This window comes from Saccoglossus kowalevskii, chromosome 21 (genome assembly GCF_978046115.1).
Source record: "Saccoglossus kowalevskii chromosome 21, keSacKowa6.1, whole genome shotgun sequence".
NCBI classification, from domain to species: Eukaryota; Metazoa; Hemichordata; class Enteropneusta; family Harrimaniidae; genus Saccoglossus; species Saccoglossus kowalevskii.
The window spans coordinates 21,358,519-21,380,136 of record NC_140661.1 but is presented as its reverse complement, the minus strand read 5'-3'; the positions used below and the strand labels follow the sequence as shown (position 1 = coordinate 21,380,136).

The 21,618-nt window shown below is 35.5% G+C and overlaps 1 protein-coding gene and 1 long non-coding RNA gene across 2 annotated transcripts; one reads left to right on the top strand and one right to left on the bottom strand.

Moving 5' to 3' along the window:
- Positions 1–1,522: 1,522 nt before the first annotated feature.
- Positions 1,523–4,732, bottom strand: LOC146729792 (von Willebrand factor-like). The gene is made up of 8 exons (XM_085495070.1): positions 4,626–4,732; positions 3,841–3,859; positions 3,382–3,525; positions 3,094–3,217; positions 2,791–2,855; positions 2,295–2,539; positions 1,923–2,209; positions 1,523–1,793 (listed from the first exon to the last, which is right to left on the bottom strand). The coding sequence occupies exons 1-8, from the start codon at positions 4,683–4,685 to the stop codon at positions 1,784–1,786; spliced, it is 954 nt and encodes a 317-aa protein (XP_085351196.1). The 5' UTR covers positions 4,686–4,732; the 3' UTR covers positions 1,523–1,783.
- A 1,298-nt stretch (positions 4,733–6,030) lies between these two features.
- Positions 6,031–7,046, top strand: LOC144364009 (uncharacterized). Its single transcript, XR_013422793.2, has 2 exons — positions 6,031–6,255; positions 6,754–7,046. It is a non-coding gene; the product is annotated as an uncharacterized LOC144364009 (long non-coding RNA).
- Positions 7,047–21,618: the final 14,572 nt, after the last annotated feature.

Below are 21,618 nucleotides of genomic sequence, written 5' to 3'. Positions count from 1 at the left end.
AAGCCTTCCACATATATTGGTGAAAATGCGTCTTCAACCTCTGCACTGGATTCTTCAAATTGTTTTGCACTCCCATGTAAAACACATGTTCGACCCCAGAACAAGCTGAGAACAAACAAAAAAATGTTTTTCAATAAAGATATGAAGAGTCTCGTAGTAGAGGGCGCGACTTATTGGATTTTCAGGTCACCAATCATATCGATACTTACAGAAATTACGTGCCTCTATTATTGTCATATTATACAATCTCAGTGTTGTAGTTACTTTTGTGATGTAATGTTTTACAATGGTTTGTGTTTCGTCGCTAGGGGGCGCGATATATTACCATACACCCATTTAAAGAGTGTACTAGCGATGTCAACTCCCAATATTTCTACAGTACCAGTGTTTTAGAATTGGCTTAATGTTTAGAACTTTCAATTTATATGACGACCTGTAAAAACTGGAAGAATCTCAACATTGATATTCTGCTGAGATGATGCTCAAACAAAAATAAAATGACAAAATACACGATATTTACTAGCTTCTAGGTTATAGAATATTGCATACAGCATCACACTGGTGCAACAAATCGTTAAATAACGATGCAACAGATGCTGCTGTTCTTATAAACCCTTCCATCATAATGATATGTCTGTGTCAAATATTTTCTATGATTGTATACTCTGTTTTGATTGACATATCGATTAATTATAATTACATGGACGTTCATAATATCTAAATACTATCTGTGGTTTCATGCCCCACTACTGAACCACCAGATGAGGCAGATATGCAGTCGTGTTAACAAGCAATATAATGAAGTTAAAAGGAGAAATAGATGCGATTTATAACAGAAAAGTCGCAAAATAAAAAGGAGAGAATAAGTAACCCATTTTTACACAATTCTTGCATTGGGGAGACTTGAAAGGCAAACTTATAGTTTAAGTTATTGTGTATCGCTGCACAATCTCTATAGAATGTATTGTCTTAAGACAATAATTTCAATCGAAAGTTGTTTTGCCAGATATAAGTTTGGGGTAAATACAATAACACTCACAAATATGATTTCATTTATCATGAGTGTCACTTGTGTGGAGAAACAATTTGGCTATGAGGTGAAGGATAAATGATGGCTGACACATGAGGAACATGACGTGTCAAAATCGTGCTCTGATAACATTTGGGAAGGAGGTTCGGAATGGCATGATGTGAATAGTATCACCAGAAACAGTGTGAGTTAACACTTATCGACAATAATGAAGTACATACTGTCTGATAGTCAGACTTGCGGTTTGTAGTTGGAATGCTGCGTCCACTCGGAGGATACACAAAGGTGTTGATTCCATTTGACGTTTTTTTGCTGGGATACAAAAAGATTATTTGGCGTGCTTTTCGAATGATCAGTGGATTGTTGTCATATGACTGTTGCATACCAAGCATTATGTGGAAACCATCAACTTGCAATTGCTAAATGTCTAATAGTGATTGTTGACACTAAATACAAACCAACGTAGTTTCAACATATTGAAACTCAAACGTGTGCATTTCTACATCTTTTTATTGAACTGACCTTGCTGAGCAATACATGTTTTACTTATCTACTAATTTCCCGAAGATTATGATCAATCACGTGTTATAATGCCATTAGTTATAATACCCACACTGCCTAACTTCGATTCGAAATATCTGAATTGTTGTGTATTTCACATATAACCATCACAAGTAAATGCCGAAAAATATAGATTTCTAAAAAACTAATCGGGCTGTAACCATGCTTGTCCTTTCGTCAGTTGTGGAATTCCTAGAAACACCTATAACATGAGAATACAAAAAATGGATTAATGGATAAAATTATCTTTGTAATATCTCAAAATAATGTTTAATACATGTTCGTGGAGCATACATTTTATTTAATATACAGAAATATACAACAAACTTACTTTTTGTCATTCACTTTCCAGCTGTCACCAAATTCAAGAACGTCTTTGGCAATGCTACCATTTGGTTTTTGGAAGTCATTGCGAGTATCACCATCTGCATTACCCATCAGACCGCATAGCTTCCCATTGTAAAAAGAGCCATTGTATGATACATCTAATACATGCTTTCTCAGAGTCCAATTAAAAGTGAATGTTGTGTCCTTCGAAGTGAAATGAAGTTTTATATGTTTATCCTCTTCCTGGATTGTTATAACTTTTGAGTCAGTCACCTGTCCACCTGTACTTCCCTGTTGATTGAATAATTATTCAATTTGTGATCGCTAAATTAAAAATTTTCTTTACAACATCACAATACTACATATTGCAACTCACTGTAGTAACATCCAGTCCATTAACGATCGCGTATTGGTTTCCAACAGTTATATTGAATGCGGTAGCTCTTGTTCTAACTTGGTCTGGTGTACTATCTTCTCTTGGTTCAAACTTAGTTGTGACTTCAAAACGAGACTTGTCGGTGCAGTCCTTGAACAGAGTGTACCAGCATGTGCCTTGGAATGTATAAGCGCGCCCATCAAATGTCCTCATATGAGGATCACCTCTCAGACCACTAGGAGGGCCTAATAAAAACATTAACGCACACGTTATGTATGATTGTTCTGCGTTTGTTCATAATACAAGTGAAACACAAGTGGAAAACAAATATAGGTTTTTTGAAAATGTTATGTTCACTCATAACATAAATCAATCAATCAATCCGAATGTAAGTTACAGAAATGGTTTATTGGCCAAAGGCTTGGGTTGCCACCAATATATTAGAATGATATTACAACTGATAGTATTGTAGAGATAAATCAAACACTATACTCACACTCGCAGATTGCACCAGTGTTTTTTAAACCACATCCATAGGCACCCCATGATGAATCGCTAATCCTACAAATATAAGTTCATTGACTGCATTATAACTGTATAAGCTACAATAAATCACAATACCATCTTTCGTCATTTGGAAATGTTTTGCATCACCGAAATTGCATTCGTGGTCAATCGGTTATTGAGTAATATATTGTAATGCAGAAACAAACAAAAACAGTAACTCCAGACAATGATGTGTCACCATCATTCTTAACTATGACCGCTCTATATTTTAGGTGACATTAACAGTACTTACGTAATGTCAACACAGTTGTAGTTACGATGTTCTGAATGCACATTATTGTATACGTCTTGGTCGTCTGTGTAGTAAGTGTATCGCCCTTCATGGTCCCGATCGGTTACCCCGATCCAAAAATAACCTAATGAAATATCAAAATAAAACTAGGCTAGTGAAAGCAATTACTGGGATACAAATACAACGTAACACACTGGTAAATAATTTCCATTATTTCATTATTAATAACCTTAATTCACAACGGCTAGGCTTGCTACAATTACGACAAATCTATGCCTGTAAATATACCTGTCCCAGGCATTACTGCTATTATAGCGTTGTTTTCTTCCGCTGATCTTGGTTCTGCTAGTATACAGCCCATAGCTTCACAACTATCTTTACCTTCATACCAGGTTATGTGGCCTTTCACAACTTTATATTTACTCGTGGGACCTGCAACAAACATGGTTAATGGTTAATAACATACCGATTAATTAATATCCAATGACAACAAAAAGAGTACATATTCGGTGTAGCTGCTGAAAAGTTTGATAATATTTCTAATTGTATTATGTATAACCAATAGATCTGTCTTGATACAAAGTGATAGAGTAACAGTATTAATATGAATATCACACGATAGAACACGACAGCCTAAATTGAAGCATTGAAAACGTTGTATTCTCCAACACTATGCACAATTTTTTCAGTACATTTAAACACGATATGGCACTGCCAGTGGTTTGCTAACTAAGAGGGTGTACTTACTCCTCTGCTCAACCAGTCTCTGTATACAAAAAAAGAAAGAATGAGTGTTAGGTGTTAATCGCAAGTGACCATTGTAATTCTGTATCGTTTCAACTTCTCATCATTCAATTCTCCATTGGCGATGCAATAATTTATGTGAAAATTAACCAACACAACATTAAGACATGAAAATGGTAAAACGTTTGTTGATCTGAACAATGGTGTTTACATTAATTTATATATTTGCGTTTTTGGCAAAGACATTGTACGTTTTACCGTTTAAAATAGTTTGCTCAGCAATAATACTTGTATTAGAAACAAATTTGTTTGAAAATGCTGAAATTCAACTCCATTATGTTATGCTATCATCCCCAATTATGAAATCAATTCAAATATTGGGTGTAAAAAGTGTGCGACAATGGACTGCAGTCGTTCATTTAGTGGTGTAAATGTAAATTTTAAATTACGTTTAGAACAAAATAAAATCTACAGAAATGGTTCACACTTTTGATGTCACAAATCAACGTGTACGTAACATGAATTGTTCTAATTTGCTTAATGTTATTGTTTGGTTTGTATCACGTCATTACGTGTCCACAAAGTAATAATCTGAATACAAGTTAAAACCATATATTTCAATTATGTAAGATTACAATTGGTGAACGCATACTTCTAAAGTCACTAGGAGTTGTGCTGTCTAGTCGAGGAAGGATGGTATAAAACCGAAATAATGCTGGTAACGTGGCAATAGTGATGATAGGTGAACATACACAATACATCGTAGATTAATAAAAGAGTAAACCTACCTCATGCCGTGCTGCTAGCGTCAGACTGATAACAGAAAAGTCTAATAATAAACAGAACATGGTTGATGTATTCGCTGCAATACTCTTCAAATGTTATGCAAAGAGCAATTGTGCAACTGGTAGATTAGATCCGCTCTTTCGATTTTAAAGATTATTTTTTGCTGACCCGCGTTTGTATAATCCCTCCATTTGTAAGAATTTCAATTGGCGAAATAAAATAGTGGACATGCAAGTGATTTAATTCACGCATGCTCAGTTTCATTCTTTACGCGACGAAGGCTGGGAATGGTGGATAGCCGAGAACATAGAGTAATGCACTCTACTAGGTAAAAAAAATATTCATACACAACATCTGCACTTCGTACTACGGATTGCTTTTAATACTGTATATGTTATGGTACAAACATTTTGTCAAGATTGAATGAAAATAAGTCTCCATGCATTTCTATATGTACGCCAAATAAATCCATCTACCTTTCACTGCGACTATACGAATCGGCATCTTCATTAATTGTTCATTTTATTCTCAGCATTGTTTTCAATATTTACCAACCTTGTACATTTTCCTGATACGTTGGAATAAATTAATCAAATTTTCTACTCAAAATATCAATACATATGCATACATACATACATACATACATACATACATACATACATACATACATACATGAAAGTCCATAGTTTGACCATTAATGAGCCGCTCACAACATCAATGGAAAATAATTTTATGTCTTTGTGTTTATTTGTATGTATGTAATTAGCATTGACACGTCGTTGTCCTGAGCTCCAGAAAAATCTACGATTTTCACCTTTCAGACATCTAAGTAGTTATTTTTGTTGGTTCTATTGGTTTTGCAAATACTTTGTGATTCAAGGCACTACCTTTATTTTCTAATTCAGCATAAATCTACTGCATTTTTTGGTTGTTTTCCTTTCTGTGTTTTGGGGACTTGCCGGTACAGTGAGCCTGCCAAGATGGCCGTTTCCACGGCAAGCCCTACAAATTCACTGACACGTGGTGTGAAGTGCGAGTCGATTGACGGAGTCTCAATTATATTATTATTAGGACTTCAGGCATTGTTGAGTCTAAAAATGTTTAGGTGCCTCTAGAGCAAATAGAAGTGTTTTAGTTTTTTCTTAGTTATGTTTCATGCGTTGACCTGGTGTGAGCTCCAGGTACAATAGGTCACACATTTATTTATGTTGAGCCGTTAGTGAAACCGGCGACCAAGTTCATTCTCTCTGGTGTACCGCCTTTTATTAAGAATGATGTACTTGAGCCAATCTGATTAAAATCTGATGTAGTGTACGGGTTTTAATTATTTTGCCTATAAACTTATTTTAATTTTATTTTTTATTACTTTTGTTATTAATGCCCTTTTATTTTATTATTTTACTTTGATTTTGATTTTGTGATTTTTTTTAATTCCGCCCTACCTACATCTGACCCGATGCCTATGTAACGAGATTTCAACGAGACCCACTATCGACGATTTTAGTCAACGAATCACAGACCTCCTTCTATAGCGCACATGATGACGTCACCGGGCGGAGTCGGGTGGCAAACACACTCAAATAAAATGGCGGATTTACCGACGTTAGCGACCGAGAATAACACGGTTTTTCGGTAAGTTTATCATTGTCAAATGCAAAGAAAGTCATTTTTATGTTAATATTGTGGCTCGAATGGTTCGACTTTAGATCGTTATTTTGCATAGTTATATTTTGGGAGTGACGATTTTGTTTCCACCGTTTCGACCGAACACGAGTGTCTTTTTCCAGTCGCCTGCCCTGGAGACGGGTGATTTTTTTGTTGACGATCGGGCCAACATCGTCTACGGTATTGAAGCCGTAGCTGTAAATATTCATCAAATTGTATCAACATTTTGTACATTATACAATAACTCTTTACTAAGGTAATTGAGCTGATTTGGACTGGAATAAAATATTTTTTATTGGAACACATCGCAATTGATCAGGAAATATTTTTTTGCTCCAATTTTTTTGCGTCGATGCCGTGGGGCGGTGACCGTTATACAATTTAAAATCAGTTTGCATTGTTTACTATAGCTGTTTACAGTGTTCTAATCATTATGATTTACTTATTTTTTTGCTTCCATTCTAGATAATTATGCTCAGTGATGTAAAATTGAAGCGATGACTGAATGAACGAACCTTGGCTGGCGAAGATGTATCTGGAAGTGCACACATTTGTTGGAAGTGAAAAAAATATTCAATGTAATTACAAAAATTGTAAAATGCTGTGGAATTTCTTTTGCAAATAAAAATATACTAGCAATTTTCTATTAATGGTTCATTCAAGTGGGCACAATATAATGTACAGAAAGATTGCCCGTAGAGTGTCGCTACACTGAAAAGTACTAGTAAGCAACCGACAGCCTGTATAAAAGGGGGACTGTGATTGGCTGTTACTTACGCGAGATTTGAACGGGACTTACATAGGCGTCGGATCAGATGTAGGTAGGGCGGAATTAAAAAAAAAATCAAAATCAAAGTAAAATAATAAAATAAAAGGGCATTAATAACAAAAGTAATAAAAATAAAATCAAAATAAGTTTATATTGAAAATGATAAAACCGACACAACATCGGAACATGTAATAATACAAATGATATAAATGACATAACTGCAAATAATACTGATGAACACACTGATACAATTATAACTGCTGATAATATTATTGAAAATGTACACGATGATACTGATGATAAAAATACAAATAATCTGAAAAAACGACATCGACGCTATAAACACTACAAACTTTAGAAGCACTAATAGAATTGATGAATTGATCACGACTATGGATACTGGTGTTAAAGATTATACAGCTGTTGTCACGCGTGTCATACCTGATTTCCAATTAGGTGGCACGCGTACTGATCATTGTGATGATAATACTAGGTACCAGGTACTATTGTTTACAGTGATGAATTTTCACGATTATCTTCTAAAGAAATTGACGAGCAAAGGGTACGAACCCCTTACTCAATACCCCTCCCTCGGAAGACACACCGTCTCCTTCACATCTTTTACATCCACCTGATCCAGGTGAATTACACGATTCTAAAAGTGTGGATGTGTTTGATTCAAAGTCGATAGTGTCGGCCTATGATGGAGACGACAATGAATTTGCTATGTCCTATATATCAGACATGAGTGTTGCTTCCATTGAAGATGGGTTATCTGAAGAGTCATTGATGGTTTTTCATACTATACAATAATGAATAAACATGGCAGCACGGTTACTAAAAAGATTTAGTAACAGTGATGGCAGCTACAGTTTGAAATCAAAATCTCGTTTTTTTGTTTTTTGTAGTGAATATGGATTTTAAACTATACGCGCATTTTCACGAAACCGATATAATCACACAGAGACTTGTAACTTCGAATGAAATTTACCGACTTTGCTTAAAAACACTCAATATTTGTAGACGTAACACAGAACAGAAATGCTTCAAATGAGCCCAAAGAAAATTTTATGACGTCACCGCTGTCTCCCCAAGACGCACTATACGCGGGACTACAAAGCTGATTACATCTACCCTGGGAAAACACCCTTCTCAGTAAACAATTGATAATGTGAGCAAGGAGGCGCGCAATAATATTGACTGAATGGATAATGTTTTGGAGTGGATTTGGTCCTGACCAGCAGATTTATTTTGGTCCAATTTAGTGATTTCAGTTAAAATGTCAGCCACACAAACAGGGTGAAAATAGAATGAATTAATTTGATTATTGTTAAGATATTTTCTAAAATCACCAACATTAGTTATATTAGCTGCGAGGTTAGGTTGGTGAAGAATTCATTAAATTCCTCACCAATATCGATATCAGCACTACTGATCAGGGGCGTACCGTCTGCTGGATTTAATATAATTGAGTGGAACTACCTTTACTTTTGTTTAACATTTCATTAATTACTTTCCAAGTTGTATTGGTATTGCCGTGAGCAAGTGAAAATTTATTTGAGTAATGCATTTTTTTGGCTGACTTGAGAAGCTTGGTAAGTAAATTTCTGTACGATTTATAATAATTTATATTTTGGTGGTTTCTTTTCAATTTGGTTAATGAACTACGTTTTTTAATTGATTTAATGAGCCTTTTCGTTAACAAAGGCTTAAGAGCTGAGCTCTGGTGAGACCTTCGAAGAGATGGCATAAAATTGTGTATATGCCATATTTGGGTAAAAACAATCATACACCTTTTGCCAGGAAACCTTGCCCAAGTCAGTCAAAAATGCGTCCACATTGTAATTCTAAAAATCGTATTTAAATACGGTATTATCTTGTCTGAAAATATGAGCAAGGATCTTAATTATGCCAAAATGGGGAAATGATCGGTGATGTCAGAGTGTATATATATAATACTACCACAATCAAAGAAATAGTCCTAGATATTAGTTACCAGATGGTCGATGGTTGTTTATATAGTACCAGTAACCTTTGTAGGCGTTGTAGTAATTTGAGCGAAGTTATATGTACTGAGGAGGTTGAGATAATTAGTAGCAGATGTAAAGTTAACTGAAATATCAATGTTCACGTCACCAAGGATTAAACAATGCTCACCATTAGTGGACAGCTGGTTAAGACATGCCTCTAAACTGTCAAGATATTCATGATATGGCGTGTTCGGCTTACGGTACTTAACACTAATGATGAGTTTGCTATTGTTGATTTCAGTTCCCACGGAGATTGAATCACAGTGCATAATTTTAAAGGCGTTAATCGTTCAAAAGACAAAGAGCTGTGAATATATAGTGTAACTCCCCCACCTCGTGAGCCTTCTTTGTTACAAGTGATTAGATTACAGTTTGGTATATTATAAAGAGGCAAGTTTGAATGAGAGTTTAACAAAGTTTCACTAAAGTTATGCTTTAAAATGTTTAAAGTCATCGAAATTTTTGGTTATGGATCTAATATTTGAATGTAGGAATGAACATACATTCTGGTGGGCTATTATGGAATTAAATTCATCACAAGGGTAAGAACTGCAGTGATATTGGTGTTGGGATGGCGGGTAAATGTTCATGACTATGCATGGGCTATAAATTAGAGATGGTTACCATATAAAATAGAAAATAGAAAAAGAAAGGCAATACGCTGCACATCTTGAAGGAGTTGATTTTCACTGCAGGAGATCCATTTTCTTTCCTGGCATAAATTTTCCCTCTCTCAGTATCTACAAATATTGCCATTTTGCCGACTTGCGTTTAATATTGTCTTCGTAGAAAAGTTTCTTGTTGTTGTCAGTCAGTTTTTCATTTATGTAAATTCCCTTATTTGATTGACGTAGTTCTGGGATGTTTAAGTGCGATGCTGTTTTGCTGTATACATTTTACTTTGCCCTGTATAATTTATTTCTGATACTTCTACGCGTGAAACTCACGATGATACTGGATGACTGGTCGTGTTTTTGTGATAATCGATGTGGCTGATATCGATGTCGGTCTCGGACATTTGAACACTAGCTAATTCGGCAACTTTGATTATAATATCATCTGCGCTCTCATATTGTCTTTCTCGTATTCCTTGGATAATTAAATTATTGTGTCTAGTGTAGTGTTGTAGAGATTCAACTTCACTTTGCACCACTTTCAGTCTGTCCTCAGTTGACAATAGCTTCCTATGCAACGCCTTATTTTCACTTTTGATATCTGCCATCTGCTTCCTGTAGGTCTCAAAGAATGAATTCATAACTCTTCTGGTTTTGTTGACACAGAAATTAAAAAATCCACCTTTTCGACCAAAAAGGCAAACTTTTCTTCAATAGTTGGTGGCCTTGCTTCGTCCGCCATTTTGCCTTTGTCTGTCCTGTTTTTCTCATTGCGAGGAAAAAGTTTTGATTCCGTGTGCGTAAGGGTGCCTCTAAAGGTGGTGGTTTCGCGTTCACCCCACCCTTCGCAAAACTATTTTTTCCAATTTATTTTATAACAGAAAAAAATCACCACAGCTCGGCCAGTATAGTCTGGGTGATTTCGCGGTTACAGGGGATTTCGCACCACAATTTCGCTATTTTTTCATTTAATTTTAAATTTAAAAAGAAAAAAACGTCCAGACTGTGCCAGTCTACTGATTGTATACAATGTTTTGTTTTGATCACCCGCAAATATGGACAGTGTGTCGTCCCCTATTCCATATCCATATATGAAAATATAATCTTAAGATCTGGTTTTTGTTAATCATACAAAATGGGGTGACAGGTTGCTTCCCATAACACTCGGCATGCCAATCAAACCATTGTTTACCCTCACAGACAATATAGTCATAATATCATTATGCTAGCTGGTTTAAATTACAGCTGTACCCCGATTAACAATTCAGCGCACCAATATTCTGTTATTAACAATATTTCAGAACCAGAGGTTTAATTTTATAATCAAGAAACTCTGTAGTGTTTGTGTGTGTAGAACTGGACACTATTTTAAAAACGTATAGTATAACACTGTCATTATTGTATGTACTTATTCTGAAAAGCTGATATTGTACAGTTTAGATTGACTCGACAACGGAAACTTTCCCAATTATTTTACATTCCCAAACCTGTACACAATTACAATCGTTTTCACTAAACATTGGACAATCAGATTGTGGTAAATGTTGATACATCAGAGCAAGTACCTAATAAAATTGCCACTGAATTTATCCCAACTAATCAAAACATTATAACTGTAGCATAAACATTTTTGATACAATGTATACCTGTCTGAGTCCAAGGCGCCATTTTCTCTTTTATTGTTTGCGCAAGACATTTCGTTTTTTTAGCTTGAACAGTGTGAATTCTGACCAGCATTGCTGATTTACAATGCTCTTTGGACAATGGCTGAATATCTTTTCAAGCTACATTTTACTTATTACACGGAGGACAGAATTGTTCCCATCTATGTTAAAGAAGACGAGTTTATGTGCATGTCATATCAAATTTTTTTTGACTATCTATGCGAACAGATTGCTTTTTTAAGGCGAATGCAGGCTATTCGTCTGCAAATCATCAAGGAAATACAAGTGAACATATATTGTTTTAATACTGGTACAAGTTGCCTTCCATTTCAGTTCGTATTGACCTATTTTTGGCGGAAAGCAAATCACACTTTCTCTATCAAAAATTTGACTTGCCCCGGGCGTGATGTGACCAATGGCGTCTGCTGTAGCAAACTCAGTAAATCTATAGGAAAATTCCTGGTTTCCCCCCAAATACGATTTTATAGACCGAAAACATTGTTCACAGATATTATACTCGGGATTGTATGGTGGTTGAAAAATTAGGTGCACTCCTTGCTGTTGTAATAAATGTTCCAAATTAGGTTCGACAATCCTGGCGTGATGAAAACCACAATTATCCATGATTACACAATCTCCTGGTGCCAAACAACGATTTCCAACGTGGTCTTCTACATTGACTGCTTCAAAGAAAAAGTTCATCATTTCTATAGCATTGGAAGGTCCAACAATGATATCAGATTGTTCGACACCAAATATACTTGTAAGCAGGTTTATTGTGTAATTAATATTAGACGCAAACCGCTGTATTTCTGTCGCCGGTGTACCAATTTCTGTATGCCCGTAAGGGTGTATGGAAAACGAAGACCCTGGAAAACGAAGACCGAAGACCTAAGACCCTGGAAAACGAAGACCATGGAAAACGAAGACCCTGGAATGTTCCTATGACGCCAATGATACACGAATTCGCCCAATATCGGGCATTTACATATGTTACATATGTTTAGTAAAATGCAATTATACATATACGTATTATTTCGCATTCAATATACGCACGTTGTGAGTTCACAACGAAAATAAGTACTTCACGTTGTAATTTCACAATTAAAAGTAGTTAGTTTAATTTATTATGAAGAATTTCGTACGGGAAGTTAGTTCACAATGAAAGTAAATGCCCGATATTGGGCGAATTCGTGTATCATTTGCGTCATAGGAACATTCCAGGGTCTTCGTTTTCCAGGGTCTTCTTTTTCCAGGGTCTTCGTTTTCCATGGTCTTCGTTTTCCAGAGTCTTCGTTTTCCAGGGTCTTCGTTTTCCATACACCCATGCCCGTAACGCCGGTTTCCAGTAGACTAAGTACGAATGACAGACGCCTCGTCAAACCAGTGCAGCTGTTCTGGTCTAAAACCAGAAATGTTATCGATAAATTCAAGCATTCGTTGTTCGTTAATGTCAGTCGTTAACTTTGCAGCAATTACAAGGTCGTAGGAAGCAAAAAATACTAGTGTTTGGTCCGGCCATCCATCGAAGGCCGTAGGTCCGAGGCGTATGTTGACGTGGGCCTAAGGACCACGTCTGCTAGGGGGCGTGCAGAAGTGGTCCGGCCATAGCCGGTATGGCCAGTACGGTTCCTACGGCCTTGAATTATAGGTTTTAACTTTTTCCTCGTCATGTTTAGGTGGTGAACGAGTAAACCGTGGATGAACTAAGGACATGTGGCACACATTATCTTGGCGTAACTTTGACCGAATTTCACGCCGATAAATACAAGGCTGTCGCCGTTTATAAAATTCAATATGCTGTAAAATATTGCCAGTCAAGTATGTTCTGTTACCATGTTTTCGTCCGTGCTTCCCAGCTGAAACATCACCGCTAGTAATAAGTTTAGTGCATATATTATTCGCAGTACTTTTTGACACCCTAGTTTGTTGTGCAAATTGACTACACGACAGCCAATTTAAGTAAAGTTCAACAATTTTCTGTCGTACACTAAATTGTGTGTCGAATTATGAGACTGCATTTTGTCAACAAATTACATGTACTCCCGACTTTCCCGCGTTATATGCTCTGGGTGTCTGGACACACTACTGGGACACACACAAACGTAACATTTTATGTAAATGAGTTGAGTACAGACAGTTATACATTGTATCAAACATGTTTAGGCTACAGTTATGATGTTTTGATTAGTAGGGATAAATTCAGTGACAATTTCATTAGGTACTTGCTCTGATGTATCAACATTTACCACAATCTGATTGTCCAATGTTTAGTGAAAACGATTGTAAATCGGGGGAGTCGTCGCCTGCGCATGCGTCAGATGGCCATAGCGTGTGTTGTTGTCGTCGCTTGGAACTCAATTCCCGTGCGTGCGCAGGTGACGACCCTCCCGCTTTAATATGAAATTCACTATTATTATTATGTTTATAATCACCATCTTTGGCAAATGTCTAGGTAACTAACATTCAATAATTAGTTCTCTACATAACTTGCAATGTTTTGAAATTCTCTTTCAGCATTTGCTAGGAAAGTATATTTTGTTCTAAACAGTCCACGTGACAGTAAATTCGTCGGCGAGGGCGCTGTATCCCATTTCATGCTTTTGTTTGAGTGATATGCCGCCAGCCGGTTCTGGTGAAGTAAGAACTCATGAGTATTTGGATAAAGTCTAAACATACTCGCACAAGTTACTACCCCCCCCCCCAAAAAAAAAAACACACACACACCACAGTGAGTATGCTCCCACACGACCTGAGGAAGTCTCTATTGTGTCGGACCTCAAACTGCGCTCAGCTCTCGCTAAATATGGCTTATTTTACCGCTTCATATCATATGGATATCAATCTAAACAACAATATTACACACTCAAACAGCACGTTGTCGAATGGACATCTGATGATCTGATGCTACAAAATTTATCATAGTTGCTGTCGATGAGGATCTGATTTTAAATTTGTCGTAAGCCTCAAGCTTTTCCTCCTCGTCAGAACCTATAATAATAATTAATAATAATAATAATAATAGACTTTATTCAAAGAGAATAAAAACATGTTAAGCCAAAGGCTTATCTCACCTCACACATGGTCCTCAAAAATTAGTACAAAATACAGAAATTAGTAATACATTTTTAAATAAAGGAGTACAGAAATATAACATAACAACTAAGTCTTTGACATGGACCATTTAAAATAGTTACTTTTAATGGTACGAATTGATAGAGGTATTTTATTCCAAAATTCAGGAGCCGAGAATTGGAAGCTATCTGAATATACTTTAATAATTTTACCAGGAGTCAAGTATAATTTGAAACTGTCTGAATTTCTGGTAGTCCTAGTGCTGACTTCTCTGGTCAATTTAAACATTTGTCTCATATAAGTTGAAGCAAGATTATTTAATGATTTATGACAGAGCGCCGGTAATCAACACTATCCATCACAGTCATCCATCTCAATTTTTGAAATAGAGGTTTAGTAGGAGTTCGCGAAGGGAGATTAAAAATCATCCTAGCCGATCTTTTCTGTAGTGTATATAGTCTGTTTAACTAGTCTGATCCCCTAACTGTGCTACAGTAGTCCAAATGGGGAAAGATGAAAGCATGACAAAATTTGATACGGATAGCTGTGGAAAGATACAGTTTTATACCCCTAAATCGAGCTAGAAGCATACTCACTACTCTATGAACTTTATTAATATGATCTTTCCATGTTAGATTTTGATCTACCATGACACAAAGTAGTTTTTCTGACTTGCTCTAATTTTGAATCATTTACTGAAATGTTAAGTTCCTTAACAGGTAACTTATGATATTTTTGAGAAGTTGTAACTAACATTGTTTTACTTTTCTCACTATTTATGATCATCTTATTAGTTTTACACCATGCTTCTACATTAGACATGTCCGAGCCCAGTTTCTGCTGCATAAGTTCTACGATTTCTCCAGAAGTAGTGAAAGTACTATCATCGGCATACATGTCGAGTACTGACTGTTCCGTTTCCAAGGCAAGATCATTCATGTATATTATAAACAGCATTGGACCTAGTGTTGGAAGTGACTCAGATGTGGCTCTTTTAAATTTAACAAATTGTGACCTGTCCGTTAAATATGATTTGAACCACTGTAGTGATTGGTCACTTACTGTATACAAAAATAATTTGTGTAATAAAAGATCATGATTGATCATGTCGAAGGCCTTGCGTAAGTCAAGAAGGACCAATCCTGTCAAGTCACCCTTGTCTATATTGGTAGCCCATTAGGATGCCATCTTAGCAAGGGCGGTCTCGCAGGAGTGAAATTTCCTGAAACCTGATTGAGCCAAATGTAACAGGTTATAGTTAGTTAAGAAATTATACAATTGGTTGTGTACATGTTTCTCCACTATTTTAGAAAGTATACATAAATTGCTGATAAGTCTGTAATTAGACGTTACATTAGAGGGGTCACTCTTGAAAATAGGGCTGATTCTACCTTTTTTCCCATTGGGTTTGGAAATCGCTTAGTAGTAATACTTAGATTAATAATCTTGGTTGCACCATCAGCAATTATGGGTGCAGCAATCCTGAATATCTTGGAAGACAACCCATCTGGTCCTATAGATTTTCAAGGATCTAGGTCCTGTAAAGCTTTCAGAACGAATTCTTGCGTGATTTGGAGAATGGTAAAAGTAGCAGAATTGGGAACTTTAGATGTAACAAAATTTGTCAACTTTTTGAAATCAGGTTGAGATGGGTTGACTTCCGCGAGATATTCAGATACAATGTTGCTAAAGTAGTTGTTGAAAAACATGGTAATCTCATTGGGATTCGTTAAGACTGCCTCCCCATCTTTAAGTTTGAGTGGAGGGGGAATAGTGGGCTTGGGTCAAGTTCTCTAAAGTGTTTCCAAGTTTGCCTATTATTCGATTTGTTTTGATCAAATAGATTAATGTAGTATTCACGCTTTGCAGTTTTTATCATATTAACCACCATATTATGTCAGATCTTATAGTTTGTGTGATTATGTACCTTAGTGTAATTGTCTCTGGTATGCATAGCTTTTAAAATGTCATTTGATATCCGATCTGGCTGTTTATTTCGTTTGAAACGTTTCCTTCGCCATGGAGCATGTTCATCCAAAACCTCTTCAACTAAGATGGTAAAAGTATCCAGGGCTTTATTGACTTCACTGAACATGTCTAGGATATTCCATGGCAGTTTTTCTAGATCTTCATTGAATTTCATTAGGTCAAAACCTAGGTGAGTGTATTGACCTCCCCGTCGTTTCAACGGCGTTCAACATGTTATATTTGTCGATATTGTTGAATATTCACCGTCTGATGACTGCGTACGACGGTAGAGGGCGTGGTTATTTGCCAGGGCATGGTCATCCCCGTCACCAGTAAACCTTATTTTAACCTACCTTGGCATGTTATACGGACTACCACTCATAGTCATGCAACCTTCCAGTCCCCTGGAAACAAAGTTGCTCACTAATGAAACATCAGTAGTTGAAATAGTATTCTGTCTCGATATCGTAACAAAGCTCATCTGTACCACCGGCGTCACGTGCTTCCCAAGCCGAGGGTAAAGTTCCATCATGAGTTTCTGGTAATGAATGTGTGGCCACATAGTAACCGATGCGCACACATACCGATCCTCGATCGAACACGGAATCTGGTATATTTGATTCATTTCTGTGTTAGGGTTGTCTAGATTTTATTTTACTTTTTTGCCGGGTCGTACATATATATTACGCTTCAAGTTGTTTTTTTCTCGCCATCGTTGTCAGTAAATTCATGGATGGATTAACTGTTTTTTTTATTTACATCTTGTTAAACTGGGCCTGAAAATGCAATAAGAAATACTGCTTCTATATGTTTTCTCTAAATCCATAACATGAAATGGACTTGTGTATAGTTACAACTGAAACTGTCAGGACTGACCATCGAATGGAATACAAATGCATTTAGAGTAGGATAAATATATCTCAATCAAAATATTTTGTCTTGTCAGGACTAAACTCTGCGTTTTCAGAAAAAAATGGTCTGGCCTTTGCACACAGAAACTTGGTCTACCCTCACTACATATGATATATAGAACAGAGAACGATCCGGTAAAAAAACGCTTGGTATACTTTATCTTATTACTGCCGCAGTTCTCTCATCTCTAGTCCACCCACCGGCTTGCCTGTGAAAACACATAAAAACATTTGTTAATTTTTTTCATTCTGGGAATTTCGTCACTCGCTGAGATATCATCTCAAACGCTTTCTATGAATGCTTGTGTTGATACCGGGACTATATTTATTTCAGGTATGTTTTGCGACATATGTATATACAGACTTGTCGGTTTTCTATTTCACCGCAAATAGATAAAAACGGTACAAAAAAAATACTTCCATCGATGAGGGCGATAATCACTATGGCGAAGATAAAAAAACATCCTGTTTCTGAGATCAAAGGCGATTCGGTGGCAAATATAGGGAAGTTTCCTGGAAAGCGATGACGATAGGACCCACTTAATGGTATTCAATAAAAGAAATCATACATTAAATAGGAAGTCAGTGTTTTAAGAGGGAAATGAAATTGCCACAGTAGATAGTTTTAATTACCTGAGCTTGAGTATAATTTTCACACCGAATGGAAAATTCAAAACTGCGTCCAATACTTTAAAAGAGAAAGCTATGAAAGCTATGTTTCCACTAAAGCAGTCTTTATTAACATTATCACACATTATTAAATTAGCACAGCATTGAATTTATTTGATAAATTAATTGTACCAATTATTAATTATGGGTGTAAAGTATGGGGAGAAGAATCAGCAAAACATAGTAACATTATAGAAAGTGTACAGTTTGCATTCTGTAGATTTTTCTTAGGTGTCAGCAAAAATTCAACAAAAAATGCTATTCTTGGAGAGCTGGGTAGATATCCAATGAACGTCAAAATTGAAACACATATGTTAAAACATTGGTTGAGACTAAAATCCCCGAAATTCCCAACATTGTAGCAACTGCCTTTATGGAAATAAAAACTTGGAAAACAGGATGGGTGGAAAGAATAGAAGAGATAACTTAAAACAACAATCTTTCAGAATTATCAAAACAAGATGAAAAAAAGATAGGGGAGGTACTCAGAGAAAATTATGTAAAAACATGGAGAAGGGAATTATTTAATGACAGCAGAATGAATGTAGCAACAAACAAACTAACTTCATACAGAAAATTTAAAACTACTTTTAATATGGAGAATTATTTAAATGATATAAAAAAAATTAAGGCGATTATTTTGCAAATTTAGAATTTCTGATCATAAACTACTCATTGAGACTGGCAGACAAAAGAAAATTCCTAGAAACGAAATATTATGTAAACTCCGCACAGATGTTAAAATTGAAGACGAGTATCATTTCTTATAAAGAAGGATGCAGTAAATATGACATACCCGTAATAAATTATTTACATATATACAGGACAAAAAATCTGACTTCTTCAAAATGAATGAAGACGAAAAATTCCGATTAATTATGACAAGCTTTGCAGGAATAAAAACTGCACAATTCATACATACAAGTATGAACTTAAGAGATGAAACATAGCAACTCCATCAAATTAGTCTGCAGGTAGTTTTAATGCAATGGCATATTTGGTAGCTTAGTAGTTTTATTGTTATACTAATTTTCATGAATAGTTTTCTCCCGTACTCAGTTACATTTGTTCAATGTTTTATTCGTGATTTTGGTGGATTGAACTGTACTTCAGTTTTGCTTTGTTCTAAACAATAACATTAGCTTATGTTTTTCCTCGTTCTATAATTTATGTACTTAATGTGCTATTTGTGATATTAGTTGTGTGAAGTATTATTTCTATCTTTGTTTTACAACCATAAAATTACTCTCTGTGGTAGATTTTCGTGTTGAATAGATGTTGTGGGTATCACTGACTTCCGCCATGCTGACACACCATGACTTCCTACATAAATATAAGCTATAGGTTATCTCACACTGCATGAAAATTCGAATTTCCGTCGTAACCGCTTGCGGGATTGGCAACCGTGACGTGTTTTGCAGTAAATCCGTTGTTTACATTTGGGTGTGTAAATGTTCGAATTTGCTAATTCGCTAATCCTACGTGCACGAAATATGTTTTGAGGTTAACCTCAATTTGAGATTTACTGGATCCCGGCAGGACAGGATTCCGGCACACATTATCTCAGAAAACATGTGTTTAGGCAATGTACTTTTTAAGTTACTGCCAACACATTACAATACAACAAAATCGTAAAGGAACGTTGATGTAGATCTAAAAAGTCACCAATTTCAATCTTTATTTTAAAATACAAATAGTCCTATTGGGGCTTCATAAATCGCGCGACATAAACAACAATATTTCGCTAAAAACATAGGTGGTTTAACAATTAACATATTATGGCACACTCGCTTTAATGTTTTTAAAATTGTTAAAATCCGGCATAACAGGCAATATTTATAACATTATAAAAGAAATGTACAGTAAAGTAAACTATAAAGTCAAGGTTAATGATGGATTAACAACTGAATTCACATCAAATACTGTGGTGTAACTTAAGTCCAACTCTTTTCAATTTGTTTATTAATGACCTACCAGGAATGTTTGATACTGCAACATGTAATCCACCCACACTGGGAAACAGTAAAGTTGGGTGCCTCCTCTTTGCAGACGACATTGTCATCCTTTCAGAAACAAAACATGGATTACAAAATAGCTGAGATAATCTCTCCACTTACACAAAACACTGGAAGCTGACTGTTAATACAGAGAAAACAAAAATAATGGTTTTCAATAAAAATAATCGTCTATTAGATAACAACAATATCTTCTGAAAGTAAAGAAACTAATGTGGTTAGACACTACAACTATTAGGGGTTGTAATATATGTTCGAACGGAAAATTTAAGGAGGCAATGAAAACATTAAAACTAAAAGGCCAAAAAGCTTTATTTAGTTTAAAAGCAAAACTTGGACATAAGGCAAATTTAAATCCACTTACAATGCTACCCTTTTTCGATAAACTAATTAGACCCATACTAGTGACATCTGGGGTCATGAAAGCACACACAAATCGAGTGTGGAAAAAATCCACCTAAACTTTTGTCGTTTTGTTTTAGGAGTCAGCAAGAACACATCTATCTTGGGTATTTATGGGGAACTGGGAAAATACCACTCGACGTATTCATCAAAAAACAATTAATTAAATACTTCAACAGAGTAATGAATACATCAAATGAATTGGTAAGTGAGGCAGCAATTATGAACAAACAATTAAACAGCAAATGGTACAGTGCCATAACTACACCACAAATTATCGAAACAACAACTATACTGAACGACAGAGAAACCAAGAAATTAGGTTTGGAAGTTGAAAAAAATATATATAAATTATACTGGAAAAGGGAAATTAACATAGGGACTGATGTTAACCAAAATGACAATAACAGAAGAAATAAACTCAGAACGTACAAAAATTTCAAAAATGAATTTACTTTAGAAAATTATGTGATCAAAATAAAGAATGCCGAACTTCGTGAATGTCTAAGTAGGTTCCGTCTGAGCAATCATAAACTAAAAATTGAAACAGGGAGGTACACCAAACCAAAAACCGAAATAGGAAAAAGAATCTGCGAACTGTGTTCAAATAACAAAGTAGAAGGTGAGTACCATTTCATGATTGAATGCCCCTTCTACGAAAAATCGCGGACAACATTATTTGTAAGCACACTACTAAGCACATTATAAATTTCACGAATATGAGTGACTACACAATTTTTTTAAAAATTAATGGGTGATACAAATCTGAATGTACAAATACCAGTTACCAAATTTATCAAAAATAACACGAACCTTAGACAGCAACATCTTCTGGCAAATTAACATAAATACGTGTTTTCTCATTTCCATCTTTCATTGATTTATTGCTTTTTTTATTATTATTATTTCATCTATTTTTTTTCAATATTATTACCAACATATATCAATAGTTTTTTTGTAATTGTAGTCTGTTGATTTATTTTTTAAACCATTGTTGTGCTTTAGACAGTACATGTACATGTAATTCTTGTAAAATTTCTATGTTTTATATATGTGTTTTAGCAGTTAGTGTAACCATTTTAATTCCTTCTGAGGAATTTTAAGTGTTTCAATAAACCTACATGCTAATGTTTCAAATAGTGTCCAAAGCTGCGTTCCCATTTTGAACATTTGTGCTATCCCCTGACCAACATACGCACTGTCAACTGAGTTG

Bases quoted from the DNA above. Each gene is read 5' to 3' on its own strand.
- LOC146729792 (XM_085495070.1), bottom strand. From the start codon at position 4,685: ATGTTCTGTTTATTATTAGACTTTTCTGTTATCAGTCTGACGCTAGCA. The intron at 2,856-3,093 runs GTAAGTACTGTT...TTATATTTGTAG, and splicing joins TACAACTGTGTTGACATTAC to GATTAGCGATTCATCATGGG. The intron at 2,210-2,294 runs GTGAGTTGCAAT...TTCAATCAACAG, and splicing joins ATGGACTGGATGTTACTACA to GGAAGTACAGGTGGACAGGT.